The sequence below is a fragment of the Anolis sagrei genome, chromosome 6 (assembly GCF_037176765.1).
Source record: "Anolis sagrei isolate rAnoSag1 chromosome 6, rAnoSag1.mat, whole genome shotgun sequence".
NCBI lineage: Eukaryota > Metazoa > Chordata > Lepidosauria > Squamata > Dactyloidae > Anolis > Anolis sagrei.
This window is the reverse complement of record NC_090026.1, coordinates 12,661,745-12,682,353: the sequence shown is the minus strand read 5'-3', so window position 1 is coordinate 12,682,353 and position 20,609 is coordinate 12,661,745. Positions and strand designations below refer to the sequence as shown.

The window sequence follows — 20,609 nt, the reverse complement described above, 5'->3', positions numbered from 1 at the left end:
AATGGGATGGATGGATGGATGGGCGGATGGGCGGATGGATAGATAGATAGATAGATAGATAGATAGATAGATAGATAGACAGACAGACAGACAGACACGAGTCCCAATGTCCAGAATCTCCAAGCAGGCTAGAAACAGTTGTTGTCTGGATGTAGGATGCTGGGGATTATAGTTCAAACAAGTAACCTTTCAAGCTAAATTTTCTCATAACTTCCAACATTTCACAAATGAAAACCAAAGCATGTGGCCAAGTAACACCACTGTGTAGCCAAGTTGGAAAAGGTTATTAACAAGGAAGGACAGACAAAACGAGAAGATGCTGGAGAAGTTTGCTTTTGCCTAAGTTGGCAATCAAGGATATATACTTTTACCTTGTTTTCTCTCCTAATGCAGAGCAAATGGAATGTAAACTGTTATTACTTGAAGCAATCTGAAGACAAGGGGGGAGGGGGAGGACAGAGTATGTTGAACATTTTAGAAACACCTGAGAAAGTGAGAAGGCAGAATTTTCACTGGGACTGTTCCTGCCAACTTGGGGGAGTCGGAGGCTATGTTCTGGGTGGAAATAGTCAAAATGCCTTTTTGTATCTTAAGTAGAATATAGAAAAATGGTTCTGTTTGCCGCTACTAAGGTCTTGCCATTCAGGGTAGGGGTGAGAATTGTATATAATATATAGTTTATCTTAGTATTTTTTAAAAATATTTTTATCCCTGGGATAAAGTGTCCTACTAAAACCACCCAGAGAACATTCTCCCTCATTCCTTCAAGGGAAATGCTTATCATTCTTTAACGTATTTTTAGTGTGTTGTGGAATTTTTTTGTTTTTTTAAAAACTGTGCTTTGAATATGTTTCTGTTTTAAATTGTCGCGGACCATTGATATCTGATGTTTCGTTCCAGAATCTTTGGTGGATACCCAAATCTGGGAATTCACAAATTCCATTGTATACAATGCCATGGTAAGATGGTGTTCCTTATACAAAACAGCAAAACCAGCTGTGAGGAGTAGACTTGGGCCCAAATCGGTTTGAACAAAAATGATTTGTAATATTCAGTGGTTCATTTCATATAATCTCTGAAACCAGAATGGGGAGGAGGGAACTGAAAAGCTCAGCAAAACGGATCAAGAGACCCGGATTTTATCAGCTGCTGGAGAAGATGGAGTTAAGTCTGCAATATACTTGAGGCAGGGGTCTGCTGCAAGGCTCCTGGAGAAGACGGGATTACCTGCAGTGTCTTTTCTCCTTCCCTGGGAGCAGCAGCATCCCTTCATTTCTTTTTGGACAGCCCTTCTGGGAACTCGATTTCCCAGCAGCACTTGCATGGGATGGGCATGAGTTCCTCTCGGAGCATGATGGGAGTTGAAGTTTTTTTTCTCTCTCTTTCTCAGCCAATAAAAAGCCTGGTTGTGTCCATGCTGATTGGCTGAGAATGGACACAGTTGGCAGCTACAATTCCCAAAACTCTATCTTGCAGTTTGTCTCATTTTTTAAAAAAGTTATGGATAAAACTTAAAATAATTCTAAAAAATCAGTGGATTGTTGAATTGTTTTGATACTTGGCAGGCCCAAAGTTGTAAATGGGGTCTAAAACTGAAGTAGGTTTCATACATATAGGTCTTAAAATGACTGAGGATTGAGCCTTTAAAGTTTCCCATTTTAGCCAAAGGACCAAATCTTTGCCAAATGAAAAAGGCAACACCCCTCTAGATTTGAGTAATTTCTTAGTAAACAGAATGAGAGGTTATCCAAAAATAGACTCCAAAACAGCATGCATTTTGGCTGAATTGCACACCTCTAATGAGGAGCATAGTCAAACCATGGATGGTTGAATCCATAGATGCAGAATGCATGCATATGGAGGAACAACTGAATATGTATTGTTGAAGGCTTTCCTGGCCGGAATCACTGGGTTGTGGTAGGTTTTTTTTGGACTATATGGCCATGTTCTAGAGGCATTCTCTCCTGACATTTCGCCTGCATCTATGGCAAGCATCCTCAGAGGTAGTGAGGGTAGTGAATGTTTTAATTGAATGTTTGTTTAATATTTTTTAAATGTTTGTAGTATCATATTTCTTCAATTCTAAGATGTCACTGATTCTAAAATGCAATCCGATTTTCAGTATCACCACCACCAACAAAAAACACACAAGATGCATCTGCAGTTCTAAGAACCAATTAATTTTTAGAGCTAAGGAAAAACATCAAATAATTTAAAAAATCCAGTATTTTTAAAAAGGTTGAATAAGGCTAAATATTTTTTCAGTGGATACGTAGAACACAAGTATGAAGCCCAACCAAAAAGGAATGCTCTTACCACATATTGGGAGGCAGGAATGTAAAGTTAGGTATAAACACACGTGTTGTTTCAGAATACAAAATACATTTATTAGTACATAAAAGTACACAATACATAAAAGCATATACAACTTAGAACATATAAATAATCAATTTCAGATCAAAAGATATAAAAAGTGACATTTGTACAGAGTGTCATAATGTTGCTTTGTACTCAAGCTTGAAAGTAAATCTGATTCAAAACCATTGTGGTATTTAAAGTTGTCCGCATATATTTCTCAACTCTATTTGTAGACATAGAAATTATGGCACTCTTTGGCAGAGAAGGCCAAAGACCTTGTAAAACTATAACTCCCAGGATTCCATAGCAGTAAGCCATGGCAGTTAAAGTGATGTCAAATTGCATTCATTCTACAATATAGATACACTCATAGTCACCTTTTATTTCTAGAATGGATTGAAGGAATAGGAAAAAAAACCCAGGAAAAAGCATTTCTCAGCCACTCTGAGTTCCCTCGGGGAGAAGGGGTGAGATATAAATAAAGATTTATTATTTATTATTATTTTTGCAAGGGAAACATGCGAAATTTCAACTTAGCCCTAATATTAATATATTACCTGATTGAAATGATTGTGCGTGCTGGATTAATGTAATATATTTATGCAAACATGTTGTTTTGGGTGTGGAGAAGTGGAGGGGTGAAACAGACCAGTTGTAAGAGAAACAGGATGATGTTGAAAGGACAAATATTCAGTTTAATAAATCAGCCCCTCAGAGATTGTGAGAATTGGTGGAAATTTAGTTGTGATTTTAATTCAGAGTGTGTTACTTTTATACAAAGATGGCAGCTCCAAGAATCCTCCAGCAAGCATGGCCAATGAGTGACCCTTGTTGTACTGGGGATTCTGGGAGCTGTAATCCAAAAAGGACATTTCCCCAAACTCTGTAGTTGGTCATTATTTTCCCAGAGATGTTTGATTGCATACTGTATATACTCGAGTATAAGCTGAACCAAATATAAGCTGAGAAACCTAATTTTACCACCAAAAAAACAAACAAAAAAAAACCCTGGTAAAATGAGTATAAGCCAAGGGGAGGGGGCTTTTTCAGTCTTAAAAAGGACCGAAAAACTAGATTTTTGGGAGTATACAGTATTTTATTAAGTTGTTATTTGTTTTCACTAAAAATAGAGTTACAAGTTAACTGACTCATGGGACAAATGCTCACTACACTTGAGTCTGGATTCATTTTTAGCAGTTTCCTTTGGCCAATATGGCTTCTTTGGCTTGGCCAGTGGCCATAACGGCAAGGGCCCAGCTGTCACTGTTTTTTGTCCATAATGGGACCACGTGGCAGCCAATCATGGCTCTTCCTCTCCTATTCAGCATCACAGTCAGGCATGTAGCCGGGGGGAGGGGGGAGGGTTTGAGGGGCTTCAGCGCCCCCCCCCCCCCGAAATTCTCATGGTGGTTCGCGAAAAGGCCTTACTGGTGCATTATTTAAACTGTTATGTTTATTCATATCATGATCTGATCACCATGCTCAATATATCCCATATGCATGGGGGTATTGGGGTAATGATACAAAAGGTTTGCTAGGCTAGACCCTCTTTCACTCAGACTCAGCCCCCCCCCCCCGAAACTCACCCCCCCAAAACCCCCCCTGAAAAAAAATTACCCCCCCCAAAATGAAATCCTGGCTACGGGCCTGATCACAGTTGAATCTTTTTTTATTTTCCTTTATTTTCCTACTTCTTTTTATTGAGTGGGACTGACTAGGAGTTGGGGACCTGAAGGACGGGAGGTGGGTTGCACACTTGCATATTTGGGGGCTTGGAGAATCATCCTTTACCTTATTTTTCTCCTTCCCTTTCTCTCCTTCAGAAAATACTTCTAAAAGATAATAATAATAATAATAATAATAATAATAATAATAATAATAAATCCCAGCAAACAAAAAGAGAAGTCTACCTCTCCTCTAGAGTAGAAAGTAGAAACAGCTTTAAGGAAGTAAAAAGTCGATTTAGGACTGCTTGCATGTCTCCATCAACGCCACATCTCCTGTCACTTGTCCATGCCTAGCATTATTTTTTAAACTTCATTTACATTTGGCCCAGCCATAGATTTTAAATGTGCACTTTACCTTGTTTAATGTTTATGCTATATGTGTATGTGATTTATTTTTTAATTGCTTTGTATTGTACTTGTTATTGCTTGTATTGCTTGTATTGTTGTATCATGTAAGCCGCACCGAGTCCCTTGGGGAGATGGTAGCGGGGTATAAATAAAGTTTTATTATTATTTATTTATTAGTAGTAGTAGTAGAACCCCAAGCAGAAAGTATATTGTAGACATTGGAGAAAAGAGAGGGGATTTTTAAGGTAGTCCAGGGAGGATAGCTCCACTGAGCTCCAGGTCATCGTTCTTCCTTTCCTCCTTAAAATGTTTTAGAAATCAGGCGTGCTGCTGTTGCTGGGAGATAAAGCACGCATGCCTGCTTCTCCTGTAGCGGTAGAAACAGCTTTAAGAAACATTAAACCTGGTCTCCGCCTCTACAAACAGAAGGGAAATGATCCAGAAAGAGTGGTATCTTAACTCTGATGCTTTTAAAAATCCAGGTCTTAATGAAGGCTGTGGAAGGGGCGCATGAGGGAAGTCCCTCCCAAAATGGGCTGGATAGGGTGCTTTCTAAACTCTTTTGCTGATACCCAGGCTCCCTTGAAGGGAAGAAAGGAAAGGCTCCCAGGAAGAGTGCTTCCTTAACCCCACTGCTGAAACCCAGGCTCCCTTGAAGGGAAGAAAGGAAAGGGTCCCAGGAATAGAAAGCAGAGCCTCATAAATTGCCCATTGCTGCCAACGGGTCGAAAAGAGCCACTTTTTAAAGATGCGGAACAAAAACGCCCATTCAGCAGTATGCTCGTTTCTGGGAGGCATGCAAAAATGGATATGGGGGGCTTCTGGTATCTGGCAAGCAGAAACGGATAGCAATTCACCTGAAATGCACAAACCTAGTGTTCACCCATTAGATTACAATTCCATTGAGATTGTTCCTGAAACAGAAAAAAGTATTTTCTCTATTCCATTATGAAGCCCTTAAAATCTACAAATATAACATAACCAGGAACATCTCAGCCAAAAACCAAATTCTCCAGAAAACTTGGGCTTCCCCTCCTTTATGTTATGAGGGATCATACAGTTCCTGTCCCTTTCCTCCACAAAGTGTTTTCAGATAAAGCCGGGTTCTTCTAGGAAATGGATTTGAGAGGTTGACACTCTGGATGACAAAAAAGCAGCCAGGCTAGACCATCATGTGTTATTTGGGTTATCTGAAGAGAAGATCTGAAAATGAATGTAAAAAAAGCAACAGGAAAAAAATCATTTTGGATGGATTTATCTCTCAACTGCTGTGGCATAGTTGAATTTGCTTTTTTTAAAAACGCCAAAACTATATTTCCAAATGCTCAACTCCAGTTTTAAGTGATTGCAATGCTATACATTTGGGGATTGAAAGGAAATGACATGGGGATGGGGACAGCATTCTTATTTGAGAGGGGCAATGCTCTCATTTCATACCCCTTTCCCTTAAGACTGGATCCACACAGACATATAATGCAGTTTTGAACTACATTATGTGATCATTGTAGAGCAGGCATGGGCAAACTTCGGCCCTCTGGGTGTTGTGGACTTCAACTCCCAGAATTCCTAACTGCCTGGAAAGAGTCGAAGTTTGCCCATGCCTGGTGTACACCCATATAATTCAGTTTAACTACACTGAACTGCATTATATGAATTGAACTTGACCACATAATGCAGTTTCAAATGGCAATGTAGATCCAGCTCAAGTCATATGGATTATTGAAGACTTGCATGGCTGGAATGAGTGGGTTGTTGTAGGTTTTTGTGCTATATGGCCATGTTCTAGAAGCATTCTCTCCTGACGTTTCGCCTGCATCTATGGCAGGCATCCCCACAACCTCTGAGGATTCCTGCCATAGATGTAGGCAAAACGTCAGGAGAGAATGCTCCTAGAACATGGCCATATAGCCTGAAAAACCTACAAGAACTAAATCATATGACCAATATCAGATAGTCATGCTACCACTGCATTTCAAGACACCTGGAGGAAACTCAATGCACCTTTCCAGGTAATATTGTACACTTGATATGAATCTAATCTAGATGTGACTAAGGCATAAGAGATAGCTGCCAAGTGTAGGTGTGTGTCTGAGTGATACTGATGACAACACCACTCCAATTTATCCTTCAACCACAAAAATGTCCTCAGGCTATTCTTAAGTTAAAAAATTGTACTTTCTATAAAGTACACAATGAAGGAAATCCCCAAATCCCTTAGGCATGTGACTTGTACAGGAAATGTCATTTACCTGAATCTTAAAAAAAGAAATGGGAGATTAAGAAGATAAGACCGTTGATGGCGAAGAAGGAGACTCCGACAGCCAACATCCGTTCCCATCCAACATCTAAAAAGAAAAAGAATTTCTCAGTTATATAGTGGGATGAACAGTTGGCACATCCATGGGGAGGTCAGAGCATTCTTGATCGGAATCACATAAGACTTGTTGATTCTGGTTTGGTGAACCCAATGTTTGTTTGTTATCTTGATTTTTCAGGCTCCTTTGGCGAGATTAGCTATCTTATCACATACATATTTACAGGGACCTCTGAGATAGACTACTTGAGAGAGAGGCTTTCATTCATCTCACATCCAAGGCTATCTGGAAAAGTGATGCTGCTATGCCATCAACTCTGCTGGACTGGCCACGTTGTCTGAATGCCTGATCACTGTCTCTCAAAGCAGATACTCTCCTCTCAACTCGAGAACAGAAAATGGAATGTTGATGGACAGAAAAAGAGATTTAAAGATGGGCTTAAAGCCAGCCGGTTTGAATCCAGGGAGCAAGGTGAGCTCTCACTGTTAGCGCTGTTAGCCCCAGCTTCTGCCAACCTAGTAGTTTGAAAACATGCAAATGTGAGTAGATCAATAGGTACCACTTCTGTGGGAAGGTAATAGCATTACTTTAATGTCCTGGATTTGGGCACATCACACATAGATGTATTGTCGAAGGCTTTCATGGCCAGAATCACTGGGTTGTTGTAGGTTTTTTCAGGCTATATGGCCATGTTCTAGAGGCATTCTCTCCTGACGTTTCGCCTGCATCTATGGCAAGCATCCTCAGAGGTATGCCATATAGCCCGAAACATGGCCATATAGCCCGAAAAAACCTACAACAACCTCACACATAGATGCTCCCTAAAACACTTTGGACATTCAAACTCATTTAAAGACCTTCAAAGAAAGAGGCTCTACCGTCTTCCAAGTCAACCTATCTCACTCTTGGGTAGCACTAATGTTTAGAAAGGAGTCTGTTAGAAGCAGTATCCTGATGCATGGTTTCAAAGCACCAGACCAGATGATGGCCAGCTGCTTGTAGGGAGCTCTATGGCCAGTGGGGAGCAGTGGCAGAAGCACTGGGACAAAGGGAAAGGCCAGTAAGGGGACAGTCTGTAGACATGGCTCTGGATTGAATTGGTACTGTTTGGATTAACTTGCTCCATGTAGCTGTACATTGAAGCACTCCTGAAATATGGCCATCCAAACTTTGTTTAAAAGTTGTCCTAAGAAAGTGATCCCACCATCCTCCAAGTCTGGCTATTCCACCCTGGAAAATCTTTAATATATAAACTTACGTAGTTCTGCAACATCCGTGGAGACAGGGTTACTCCACTTAGAAGCTACTCTCCTCCCAGCAAGTTGTAGGATGTAACGGCAGCGGCATTTCCCCATATCTTTTGGTTCTGTGATGTTTATGCCATGTGTCTGACTGCTGCCATTCACCGTCATGGCTGAGATGCATATCCTGCCACCAGAGTACTGGAATTCTTTGACATCCTTTGTTTCAGGTGGAACGGTACATTCTAAGTTGACCCACTCTCCCAATGGTTCCAAAGAGAGAGATGGAGCTGCAGGGGCCTCTGGAGGAAAACAAAGGGAAGATAAAGGCCCCAAATAAAATTTCCAGAGACACCAAGAGGCTTCACTCTTCCATTCTAAATATGTGTGCAACAGTGGTCACGTTTGTTGTTTGTTGTTATTGTTGTGTGCATTCAAATCAATTGGAATTTAAATTGCAAGCTTTGGGGCGAAAAACAGTCAGAAATGCCAGAAGGGCTCCATAAATTTTCCCCATGGGTTGCTGTGAGTTTTCTGGGCTGTATGGCCATGTTCCAGAAGCATTCTCTCCTGATGTTTCGTCCACATCTATGGCAGATATCCTCAGAGATTGAGGGGTCTGTTGAAAACAAGTGGGGTTTATATATCAGTGTCCAGGGTGGGAGAGAGAGCTCTTATCTGCTTGAGGCAAGTGTGAATGTTGCAATTGGTCACCTTGATTAGCATATAATGGCCTTGCAGTTTCAAAGCCTGGCTGATCAAGGTGGCCAATTGCAACATTCACACTTGCCTCAAGCAGACAAATTCTTTCTCCCACCCTGGACATTCCACAGATATATAAAGCTCGCTTGCCTAGTTTCCAACAGACCTCACAACCTCTGAGGATACCTGCCATAGATGTGGGCGAATCATCAGGAGAGAATGCTTCTGGAACATGGCTATAGAGCCTGGAAAACTCACAGTAACCCCATGAAAGCCTTTGACAACACAATTTCCCCTATGCTGTCATCTAGTGGTCAGCCTGTGCTGCTACATTCTTGCATTATTTTTATTTGTTTCCAGTAACAAATAAAAATAGTGTTGTGGTTTGTTGTGGTTTGAAAAGGAAACTACTTGTTGTGGTCTCTGGATCATTAAAAATGAAAGCAAAGGTCAGCAATTTTTTTCATTGCTGGGGAATTTTACTTTGAAAAATGCATCATGAGCTAATATTTTTTGCAAGAATGTGCAATATAACATTGGGGAAAGGGGAGAGAGAGTAAGAGAGAATGGGTTCTTTTAGCCTTCTGGGTTGTGCCTCAACATAACAAAAGTGTTCATTGCAGATGTTCATTGTAAAGGTTCCTCTCTCCATTCTCTAAAAAATACAGAAATGACCATGATGGACATTGCATGCTGCAACTTACAAGGCGTGGTTTTTTTTTTTTGTGGTAGTTTTGGGAGAATGTAGCCACATTATAAATGTTAGGGCTGTGCATGGTACCATTTTTCAAAACAGGTTCCGGGAATTCCGGCAGTTACAGAAACTGAACCTCTGGAAACAGGACGGGCGACAGGGCTTGAATTGACTTGGCTGAAATGGACCACGTGGTGGCCAAAATCGGTTGCTTTTGGTTACACTATGACAGTAGCCGTGCATATGTGCTGAGTTTTCCCCCTTAGCCTTGCCTGAGTCAATCGGAGCAAGAAAGTGTATCACGTGTCAGGCATGTAGCCGGAGGGGGGGGGGGGGGGGGGCTTGAGGGGCTTCAGCCCCCCCCCCCCCGAAATTTTCATGGTGGTTCGTGAAAAGGCCTTACTGGTGCATTATTTAAACTGTTATGTTTATTCATATCATGATCTGATCACCATACTCAATATATCCATATGCATGGGGGTATTGGGGTAATAATACAAAAGGTTTGCTAGGCTAGACCCTCTTTCACTCAGACTCAGCCCCCCCCCCCCCGAAACTCAACCTCCCCCGAACCCCCCCCCCCTGAAAAAATTCAGCCCCCCCAAAACGAAATCCTAGCTACGGGCCTTTCACGTGTCTTTTTTCCAAACTGGTCTATATATACCAGGTTGAGCTCCTCCATTTTCCTGTGGTGTCCTGGCATTTGAGAGAGAGAGAGAGAGATTGTGTGCTAGAGTAGCTACCTCTGTGTCTTGTCTCAGTGTTGTTGTTACTTAGGATCGCTTTTTTACTCAATTCCAATCTTTTTCTTTAGCAATTTTCTTTTAGTTTGCTGTATTTTAGTCCCTTTTTAACTATTTCGCTAGGAAGTTGAGGGTGGGTGTGAATTGGAGGGCTATGAAAGGGCATTTTTTTTTGGAGGGGAGGTTGTTTAAATATTTTTCCTTTGTGTGTGTGTGGAGGTGGGTGAGTGTGGTTTAGGGAAGGGAGGGGATAGCCTGACTCGGTAATGGTATGATAGCTGGGTCCGGAAACTCCGAGTTATGCTGTTTCCGCTTCGCTCCTTCGGGAATGTTGTTTGCGCAACGCAGAACAGAACACAGATATTGTAGAAGGAATGTAAGAGTTCTTTAATGGTTAAAACCTAACCCTTACCCAAACCTGAACCCTAAACCTTACCCTAACCCTAACCCAAACTCTAACCTAAACCTTACCTAGACCTTACCACTAACACTAATCCTCACCCTAATCATAATCCTTACTTACCCTACCCCAAACCGTAACCCTAAACCTTACCCTAAACCTTATCCTAACCCTTCCCTCCTTTCTCTCTGGACTATGTGGTCCCTTCCTTTATTCACAACTACCGTTGCAGAATGTGCGTAATGCTCGGAGCGTCTGGATCCAGCAATCATACTATCACTCCTGACTCCCTTGGGGCCCCCATGGGGAGAATACTAGTATTTCAATTTCAGTCCTTCCCAAGCCCTATCTATCTTCTTGCTTCTGTACTCTGTCCTGCACCATCCTTCTGCCTATAAAACTTTAAGAATTTCCTAAAGATCAGTGGAGGACCCAAATGTTCTGAAACTTGGGGGACTTGCAGTTGTAAATGTGTCCTCCAAGTGTGATCACTTTTGTTCCAATAGCTCAAGAAATGAAGGAAAGGGGAGTTTCGGAAGTTCCCCTATTGCAGTCAACGGGTTGGATCTGCCTAGAATGAAAACAGTACTACCGGCTGTATGAGAAATAGTATTTCCCCCCTCTTGATTTTGGGAAATTCCCAAAAAAATAAAATTGGGGCTGTCTGAAAATTCACACCGAAAACAGTAAAGTTTTTCCCCCAAATTGCACAGCCCTAATAAATGTATTTATCATGCTACAATATCTTGGTTAAGATATGATTTTTGCTATAGTAGAGGAAAAAAACACTGCTCTTTTGATATGTACCTGGGTTGAATGAATACACATGTTTTGCAACACAATGTCTAGAAATTTTGTTAGGGTGATATATGTTGGAGCATGCAAGGAATCAGTGTGTGTGTGTGTGTCAACTGTAAAATAAGATGCATGGAGCTGATTGGTCTGGCAATGCCCAGGGAGCAGGCTGAGCTTGGGACTTTTGTATATGTTACATTTTTGTTCAGGCTTGAGCTATGTAGGTGCAGAGAGATGAAGAGAGAAGCAGAGAGAGACACAGTTTGGCGTGCACTCTTGCTTCATGAGCTGATGAAGGAGTTTATCCAGAGGGATAAAAGAAAGACTATTTTAAATCTCTCAAAAAGGACATTATGTGAGTGGGTGCAACTGATCACATTGTACATATGTTGTTCTGAATTTACGAAGAGCAAACTACTTGTTCTTTATTTTTCATCTGCGTGGCACACTTTCTTTCTCTGGCAAAGCGGTGTGTGGGCTGATCAAAAGTGAAGTATGAGTGGTATGCAGGTACAACTGCACCAGGAGCTCCAATTTTGTTTACAATCCCAGGCTTGGGATTTTGCAGCAGGTTGGCTTCCTGTTATAGTTTGCAATCATAGGGCAAGCCACCTGTCAATTATCGTTAGGTTCCCTGGTCCCGCCCCTTTTTGAGTTTTGGTGGGAATAGGAGCCTTTTTGAGTCAGTTCTCACAGAGAAGCCTTTCGCACAGGACATAAAACGAAGAGCTCCTGTAGAAAGCTTCGTCTTCTACGGCTTGGCTGGGGAGATATACAGCCTACAGCCTGGCCGGGGAGAAAAGGCTCTACAGCTTGGCCAGGGTTTTTACAGCCCACAGCTTGGCCAAGGATCATACAGCATTACAGCTCCTTTGCTGAGGGACTTCAGCCAGCTATCACTGAAACCTGAACTTCTTTTCCCCTGGAAGTCTACAAAGCTCTGCTTGGGAAGGATCTCTCGCAGAAGCCAGACACAGTTGGTACCGGGTGCAGGGGCTCCACGCCAACAGAGGCAAGTACAGTCTGCCCAGATTAGAAGTTAAGGATTTCCCCATTAGTTAATTACAGTTAAGAAGATAGTGCCTGTTCCCAGTGAACAAGATTGCAAGTGCCAATAGACTGTTAAGAAAGCTTGAAAGTATCTGTTTGTTTTCATCAATAAATAACTTTGTTGAATTTACTTTAAGCAATCTAAAGACTCTGTTTGGAGGAATCTAAGGGCCTTTAATCTGAGGCAGCCCCAGCGTCCCGTTGGGCACGCAGAATTTATGCTCTGTCTACAGTCTAATGCACAGGCCCAGCGTGCGACAGCACAAGTGGTTTATTTTACATTACACCACTTTATACATATGTGAGTGCCTATTATTCCTGAGCCCAGTATTGCATATTGGTTGGGCACTGGACTATGAATTCTGCTCAGCTGATTGACCTAGGTTAAATAAAAAAAATCTTAGTCCTAAAAAACTATGATAGGTTCACCTTCGGGTCACCATAGGTTGGCAATGAATTTCTAACCAGGGTCCTCCCTCACATTTTGGGGCTCTGACTGTCAGCATTGCTAATAATCAATGGTGATGAGAGGTGTAGTCCAACAACACGTGAAGCCATAGACAGTTCCACCTTTGGCCTTCTATATGTTGCGATAAAGGGAGGGGGGTTGCAACAGGGCTTTGCTTACATTTCTGTATGATGGCATGGGCCATCAATAACATTGGAAAGAGAAACCTACCTGTTACATGTAGGGAGATGCTGTCACTTGGTGCTGAAATGGTCCTTGTATCATCTTTCTTCACCCAGTAGTCACAGGTGTAATTTCCAGTGCTGGTCAATTGAACGCTGAAAGCCATGCTGCCCTCTCGATAAGGATCAGGAGGCATTTTGTGGATTTGTTGCCCATCTCCATTGAAGAACCGATACTCTTCCACAGTCCTATTTTTCAAAGCTGAGCACCTGAACTTCACCTTCTCGCCTTCAAAATATTCAGCATATTGGGGTCTGACAGTGAGATTAGGGGGATGCAGAGCTTCAGAAAGGAAGGAAACAAGGTTCGATTTGACATCCAGCTTCAGTGCATGTTCTACATCCTGGAAATTGCTTTCTGACACCATCTTAACTGCCATGGCTCGATGCTATGGAATCTCAGGATTTAGTTTGGGATGTCATAACATTGACCAAAATCAGTGGCATATGCTGATTCCTCTCCATTTGCTCCATGGAGTCTGCCAGCTCCCAATCCATGACTTAGAGCTATGGTACTTTCAATCGGGCTCAGTGGTGCAAAAGGAAAGAACCAGCATATGTGACCACTGTGTTGCATAGGTATCAACAAAGGGAAACCCAGTGGTGGGTGCTTTCCTCTGTGGGATGTGGTATGGAAGAAGCTGGGCGATGCAGGGCATGAGGTAACGGGTCTCCTCCCCCCTCCGGGCACTGCCTGATTCACCATGATCCGTGGTGATTCCAGTGGCCAATCTGATAAGGTCATCACAACTCTCAGGATTACACAGTATTGAGTCATTACATTTAATATGGTGACAAAACTACATTAATTCTACAATGTAGATGCACTTCTTGAAACCTGAACTGGGAAAAAGCTGGTAATAATAATAATAATAATAATAATAATAATAATAATAATAACCCTCATCCACGGATTCAATCTTCTGCTGCTTGAAAATATAGATAGATAGATAGATAGATAGATAGATAGATAGATAGATAGATAGATAGATAGAATTTCAATACTGCTTTTCTCAACCCCTAGGGAAGGGGTCCTCAAACTAAGGCCTGGGGGCCGGATGAAGCCCTCCAAGGTAATTTACCCGGCCCTCGCTCAGGGTCAACCTAAGTCTGTAACGACTCAAAAGCACACAACAACAACAACAATCCTATCTCATCAGCCAAAAGCGGGCCTACACTTCCCATTGAAATACTAATAAATTTATATTTGTTAAAATTGTTCTTCATTTAATTATTGCATTGTTTTTAAGTGGTTTTTGCACTACAGATAAAGTATGCGCAGTGTACATAGGAATTCATTCATATTGTGTTTTTTAAAAAATTATAATCTGGCCCTCCAACAGTTTGAGGGACTGTGACCCGGCCCTCTGTTTAAAAAGTTTGAGGACCCCTGCCCTAGGGGGACTCAAAGCAGTTTCCAACATAATAAATGGCAAAGATTCAGTGCCTCAAAATCATATAAAACAATACATTACAACTAAAACAATAACAGAACTATAAATTAAAACAGTTAAGAACTATACAAATCATCAAACAGAGCCATAAAATGTTAAACATTTAGCCGTTGCACCAATCCTGTGAATTATTTTAGCTGCTTAAGTATTGCCATCATTCATCAAATGCCTACTTGCATAGCCAGGTTTTCAGCTGTTTCCTGAGCATCAGGAGAGAGGGGGCTGCTCTAATCTCGCTTGGGGGGGGGGAGTTTTACCGTCGAGGGGCCACTGCTGAGAAGGCCCTGGCTCTCGTCCCCACCAATTGCACCTGCGAAGACAGTGGAATCAAGAGCAGGATCTTCCCGGCTGATCTTAGTGCTCTAACTGGCTCATAAAGGGAGATGCGTTCTGACAGGTAAGCTGGACTGGAACTGCACAGGGCTTTATAGGCTAAAGCCAGCACTTTGATTTGTGCTCAGAAGCAGACTGGCAGCCATTGGAGCTGACGTAACAGCGGGGTTGTATGCTCCCTATACACCACTCCATTCAGGAACCTGGCTGCCGTCTGTTGGACCATTTGAAGCCTCCAAACAGTCTTCAAAGGCAACCCCACGTAGAGTGTGTTGCAGTAGTCTATACCAAAAACCTCCAAATTTTAATGTTGACATGTTATCAAAGGGATGCCATTTTACAACACCATTATATACAGCAGGACTTGAGCATCTGTGTATTTTGGTATACGCGGGAGTCTGGTTACCTTTACTACCATGTGCTAAGAAACCCTGTTAATTAATTGCAAAAACGTGCACTGGGACATTTGCAAAAGTGCCTGTGAGCTTTGCTGAGCACTGGTGCCCAATACACAGTTGTCCCATGTGTTTTGCTGTGCAACTGTCACTTTGTTGGCTTCGAAACATAATAATGTGACAGCAGACATCTATTGGATATGAACATTATGAATCTGCTCAATTCTTAGTAAGTTCACTTACTAAGGTGCAACTTCTATACAGAGTTCTGGCTGGGATTGAATGAGAAGGGACTGGAACTCAATGAAAGAAAAATTCCTGGGATATAGAAGATCTCAGTTTCAACTCTTGGCCAGTTCAGTGCCTGGAAGATTCAAGTAGCTTCTGAAGACAAAGACAATCTGCCTGAGAACCTAAGAAATTATGCCAGTCAAAGTAGAAAACAGGAATAGATCAGATGACAAAAAGGGTGATCTAATACAAGGTGGCTTCTCATGGTCTTCCAAGCATCGTTAGGTCTAAGCCCATGGCTGAACCAAACCTGACAAAGTTCCTCTTCAAAGATGGCATCACTTCTCTAAATTTAACCAGAAACTGCAGAAAGAATAATGAGAAGACATCTGGTTACCTGAAGATGCTCCTTGCTGGACCACAACTTTCAGCAGGGCTGGAAAAGAGAAAGAGATTGGAGAAGAAGAGTTTATTTATGGAGACTAAAAGCTTAAGCTGCAGGGGTAACTTTCCAGATGTTCCAGACTTGGGATGTTTTGTTTTCAGAGGGCCAGCTCCTAGCACAGTTCAATTGCTGGACTGGTGCGGAGCTTTGGCATAGAGTGCTACCAGTATGCAGATGATACCCAGCGACTCTTGCGTCTCGAACCTGGGACAACCGCAATTCCTGAGAACTTTAGGCTGTGTTTGGAAGCAGTGATGAGTTGGCTGTGAGCGAGCAGACTAAAAGTGAATCCTGCAAAAACTGAGATACTTTGGCCCGGCCAGCTGCCAGAATTAATCCAGTCTCTGCCTGATTTTGATGGGGAAGCTCTGGTTCCATCTGCCACTGTTAAAAGCCTTGGGGTGTTGGACTCATCGCTGACGATGGAGGCCCAGATCACTGCCATAAGGAAGCAGGCCTTTTTTCATCTTCACCAGGCAAGGAAATTTCGGTAGAAGCGTTGGCAACGGTAATCCACGCAACAGTCACCACGAGGTTGGACTATTGCAATGCCTTATATGCCAGCCTTCCGAACCCAGAAGATTTGGATGGTCCAAAATGCAGTGGGCAGGCTACTAGCGGGATCATCTATAAGATCCCATATTACACCAATTCTGCAACAACTGCATTGGCTACCAATAGAACATCGGATCTCTTACAAGATACTGATCCTGACATTTAGAGCTCAAAATGGCCAGGGACCTTTATATCTTAGGGACTGCCTCATTCCTTTTCTCCATCAGTGGTCACCTCAATCCACCCAGGAAAATCTCCTATACATACCGGGCCCTAGGGAGGTACATTTGGAAGCTACAAGGCGTAGAGCTTTTTCAACCTATGCTCCCATTCTGTGGAACTCATTGCCTCCATACATTAGAGCAATGTCGGGGTTGCGACCTTTTGTAAAGGCACTCAAGACTTGGCTGTTTGGTTGTGCATTTAAGTAATCAGATCTAATTTGCCAAATAGTCACTGTTGAATGTTTTTATGTTGAATGTTTTTATATTGTGTGAATGCTATTTTAGATTGTAAGTCGCTCGGAGCACCTTGGTGGAGAGCGACTAATTAAGAAATAAAGTGAAGTGAAGTGAAGTGAATTGATAACACATTTTTCTCTTTAATTGTATTTTTATTATGTTGGCAAAATAAAAACGGAGGCTCCTATTTTGGAGGCTTTTAAATAGAGACTGGATGGCCATCTGTCAGGGGCACTTTGAATGTTCTTTTCCTGCATGGCAGGGGGTTGGACTATCCTCTGTGGAGTAATGTAAAATAAACCACATGTAGTTTGCGTTTGATCAGTCCACACACTGTCTTGCCAGAGAAAGAAAATACGCCACGCAGTAAAAAAAAAAGTAGTTTCTTTTTTGTAATTTGGAACAACATATTTGGAATCATGTGATCAGTTGCATCGACACACATAATGTCCTTTTAGACTAGAGAGATTTAAAATGGTCTTTCTTTGTCCATGAGGAGAAACTCCGTCGAGCAGTTCATGAAGCAAATGTACACTCCAAACTCTCTCTCTCTACTTCTCCCTGCTTCCATGTAAGCACTTGCACAGCTCAAGCCTGAAAAATGCAACAATATCCAAAAGTCCCAGGCTCAGCCATCACCCCAGGTGTAGCCCAACTAATCAGCTTCATGCATCTTATTTTACAGTTGATACACACACACTGATTTCTCACATGCTCCAACAGGCTCTACACCAGCATTTCTCAACCTTCCTAATGCCACAACCCCTTAATACAGTTCCTCAGATTGTGGTGATCCCCAACCACAAAATTATTTTCGTTGCTACTTCACAACTGTAATTTTGCTACTCTTATGAATAATAACGTGAATATCTGATATGCAGGATATATTTTCATTCACAGGACCAATTTTGGTACAAATATCTGATACACCCAAATTTGAATACTGGTAGGATTGGAGGGGGGGATTCTGTCATTTGGGAGTTGTAGTTTTTGGGATTTATAGTTCACCTACAATCAAAGAGCATTCCGAACTCCACTAATGATGGAATTGAACCAAATTTGGCACACAGAACTCCCATGACCAACAGAAAATAGTGAAAGGGTTTGGTGGTCATTGACCTTGAGTTTTGAATTTGTAGTTCACCTATATCCAGAGAGCACTGAGGACTCAAACAATGATAGATCTGGACCAAACTTGGCATGAATAGTCAATATACCCAAATGATAACACTGGTGGAGTTTGGGGAAAATAGACCTTGACGTTTGGGAGTTGCAGTTGCTGGGATGTATAGTTCACCTACAATCAAAGAGCATTCTGAACTCCACCAATGATGGAATAGAACCAAACTTGGCACACAGAACCCCCATGACCAACAGAAAATACTGGAAGTGTTTGATGGGTATTGATCTTGAGTTTTGGAGTTGTAGTTCACTTACATCCAGAATGCACTGTGGACTCAAACAATGATGGATGTGGACCAATCTTGGCACAAATACTCAATATGAATAGTCAGCATACCCAAATGTGAACACTGGTGGGTTTTGGGGAAAATAGACCTTGACGTTTGGGAGTTGCAGTTGCTGGGATTTACAGTTCACCTGCAATCAAAGAGCATTCTGGACCTCACCAACAATAGAATTGAGCCACACAGAACCCCCATGACCAACAAAAAATACTGTGTTTTCTGATGGTCTTTGGTGACCCCTCTGACACCTCCTCATGACCCCCCCAGGGGTTCCCACCCCCAGGTTGAGAAATGATGCTCTGCACTCTATGTAAGTGAATTACACCTACATAGAATAATAGAGCTGGAAGAGGCCACATGGGCCATCTAGTCCAACCCCTTGCCATGCAGGAAAAACACAGTCAAAGCACCCCCAACAGATGGCCATCCAGCCTCTGTTTAAAAGCCTTCAAGGAAGGAGCTTCCACCACATGCCAAGACAGAGTGTTCCACTGTTGAACACCTCATAGATGACCCTTACGACAGAATAAGCCATCAGCAGGTTGTCAGGTAATAACAAGAAAGCAAAGAGAACCATTTACCCAATGTATCTATACACATAAGTACATTTCCTCTTCATAGTACTAAATATAAAAAACTGGACAATATGAAGTTTTGATTACTATTTTAACCCCTTCTCTGTTACCACCTTCATCTCCCCCACCACTATTTTTTTCATTAATTTTTCTACACCCCTTGTTACATCTAAGGGCATTGTGATGCCTTTATAGTGATTTTTTTCATCTGTTTCTTAATACAAAGATGATAGAAAAAGATACAGAGTGACTTAGAGAGAAGATACTAAAGGAACAACTTCAAGGAAGCATCAACATACCTAGGATGGAAAGCAAAAGACTAGTGTGCATCATAAGAGTTGAAGTTCTTCTCCGGCTACAGTTTTTCAGAGGCTGCCCTTCAGTATGCCCACTTTTAAAAAGAAGCGTTCCTTTCCAAAGCAGAGGACACTACTATTAAATGACTTTTGAGACTAATCACGGAAGTACAGATTTGCAAATTCACACTGCTGGGAAATGCCTGTCTGCAAGGGAAGTCAGTCATGGATCCAATGGACCTCAGTGCTTGAAAAAGAAAGTATTCGGGGACAGCTGACTGGAAGTGTCAGCAGTTGTAAACCACATCAGCAATTCCTCTTTTGTTGTTATGTTCCTTACATCAGCCCTTCAGACTCCCTGCTTCTGTTAAGCAAGAAAAAGGTTTGCTGATCACAGGAGTTTCAATTTCAGCTAGACATTCATCCCAGAGTATATGAATATGGTAAAATATGTATGTTCATATATAAGAAGGCAGGAATAAATTGTGAGATCAAGTCCTGGGACCAGTCCTGTTCGACATCTTTATTAATGACCTAGATGCAGACAACACCAAATTGGGAGGGAGAGCTGTTCTGGCATGGCTGTGCCAGGCGTTTGAATTCCCCTTTTCTTTCTTTGCTTGTTTGCATGAATTCCTGAAGGCTATGCACTTTGCAATATGGTAGCTTCTTCCAGATTGCAGTTATAGGACCAGCAACCTGTCAATCATTGTTGCAGTCTTTAGATCCGCCCCTTTTCCCAGGGTTTTGGAGGGGAAAGACACCTTTAGCTCAGTTATCACGGAGAAGCCTTTCCAACAGGACTTGTGAGATTCTCCCACCTGTAGAAAGCTTCGTTTCTCACAAACTTCCACAAAGTTCCACAGCTTTACTAAGAAATACAGACAGCTTTGCTGGAAGGTCAAGGACACCAGCTGGAAAATCTACAAAGTCTTGGCCAGTAAGGTCTACTCAGGTTACCCATAAAGCAAATTGGAACCGAGAGTAGGGCCCCACGCCAGCCTAAGAACAGATAGCCCAGGAAAGGGTCAAAGATTTCCTTTATAGAAGAAAGAAACAGTTCTTGAATCTGTCCCTTGTGGGCAGATTAAGAAAGCTACCAGTTTTCCAGAGTTTTAAAGTATTTGATTGATTTGTTCAAGATTTAAGCATTAATAAAGAACCTTGTTAAACTTTCTAAGCTTCTAAAGATTTTGTATAGGAAAATCCATAGAGCCTCTCAGCCGAGGCATCCCAGGCGTCCCGCTGGGCATATAGAGACCACCTCCTGTTAATAGACAATTGCTACAGGCCCAGCATGTGACAGCATAAGAGCCAATACTCCAGAAGACAGGA

General features: G+C 42.0%; 1 protein-coding gene across 1 annotated transcript; it reads right to left on the bottom strand.

Moving 5' to 3' along the window:
* Nucleotides 1–3,985: 3,985 nt before the first annotated feature.
* LOC132779317 (uncharacterized) lies at nt 3,986–19,495 on the bottom strand. Its single transcript, XM_060783008.2, has 6 exons — nt 19,278–19,495; nt 15,874–15,912; nt 13,053–13,346; nt 8,007–8,291; nt 6,683–6,778; nt 3,986–5,636 (listed from the first exon to the last, which is right to left on the bottom strand). Exons 1-5 carry the CDS (start codon nt 19,309–19,311, stop codon nt 6,690–6,692), a joined length of 741 nt encoding a protein of 246 aa, XP_060638991.2. The 5' UTR covers nt 19,312–19,495; the 3' UTR covers nt 3,986–5,636; nt 6,683–6,689.
* Between the last annotated feature and the right edge of the window lie 1,114 nt (nt 19,496–20,609).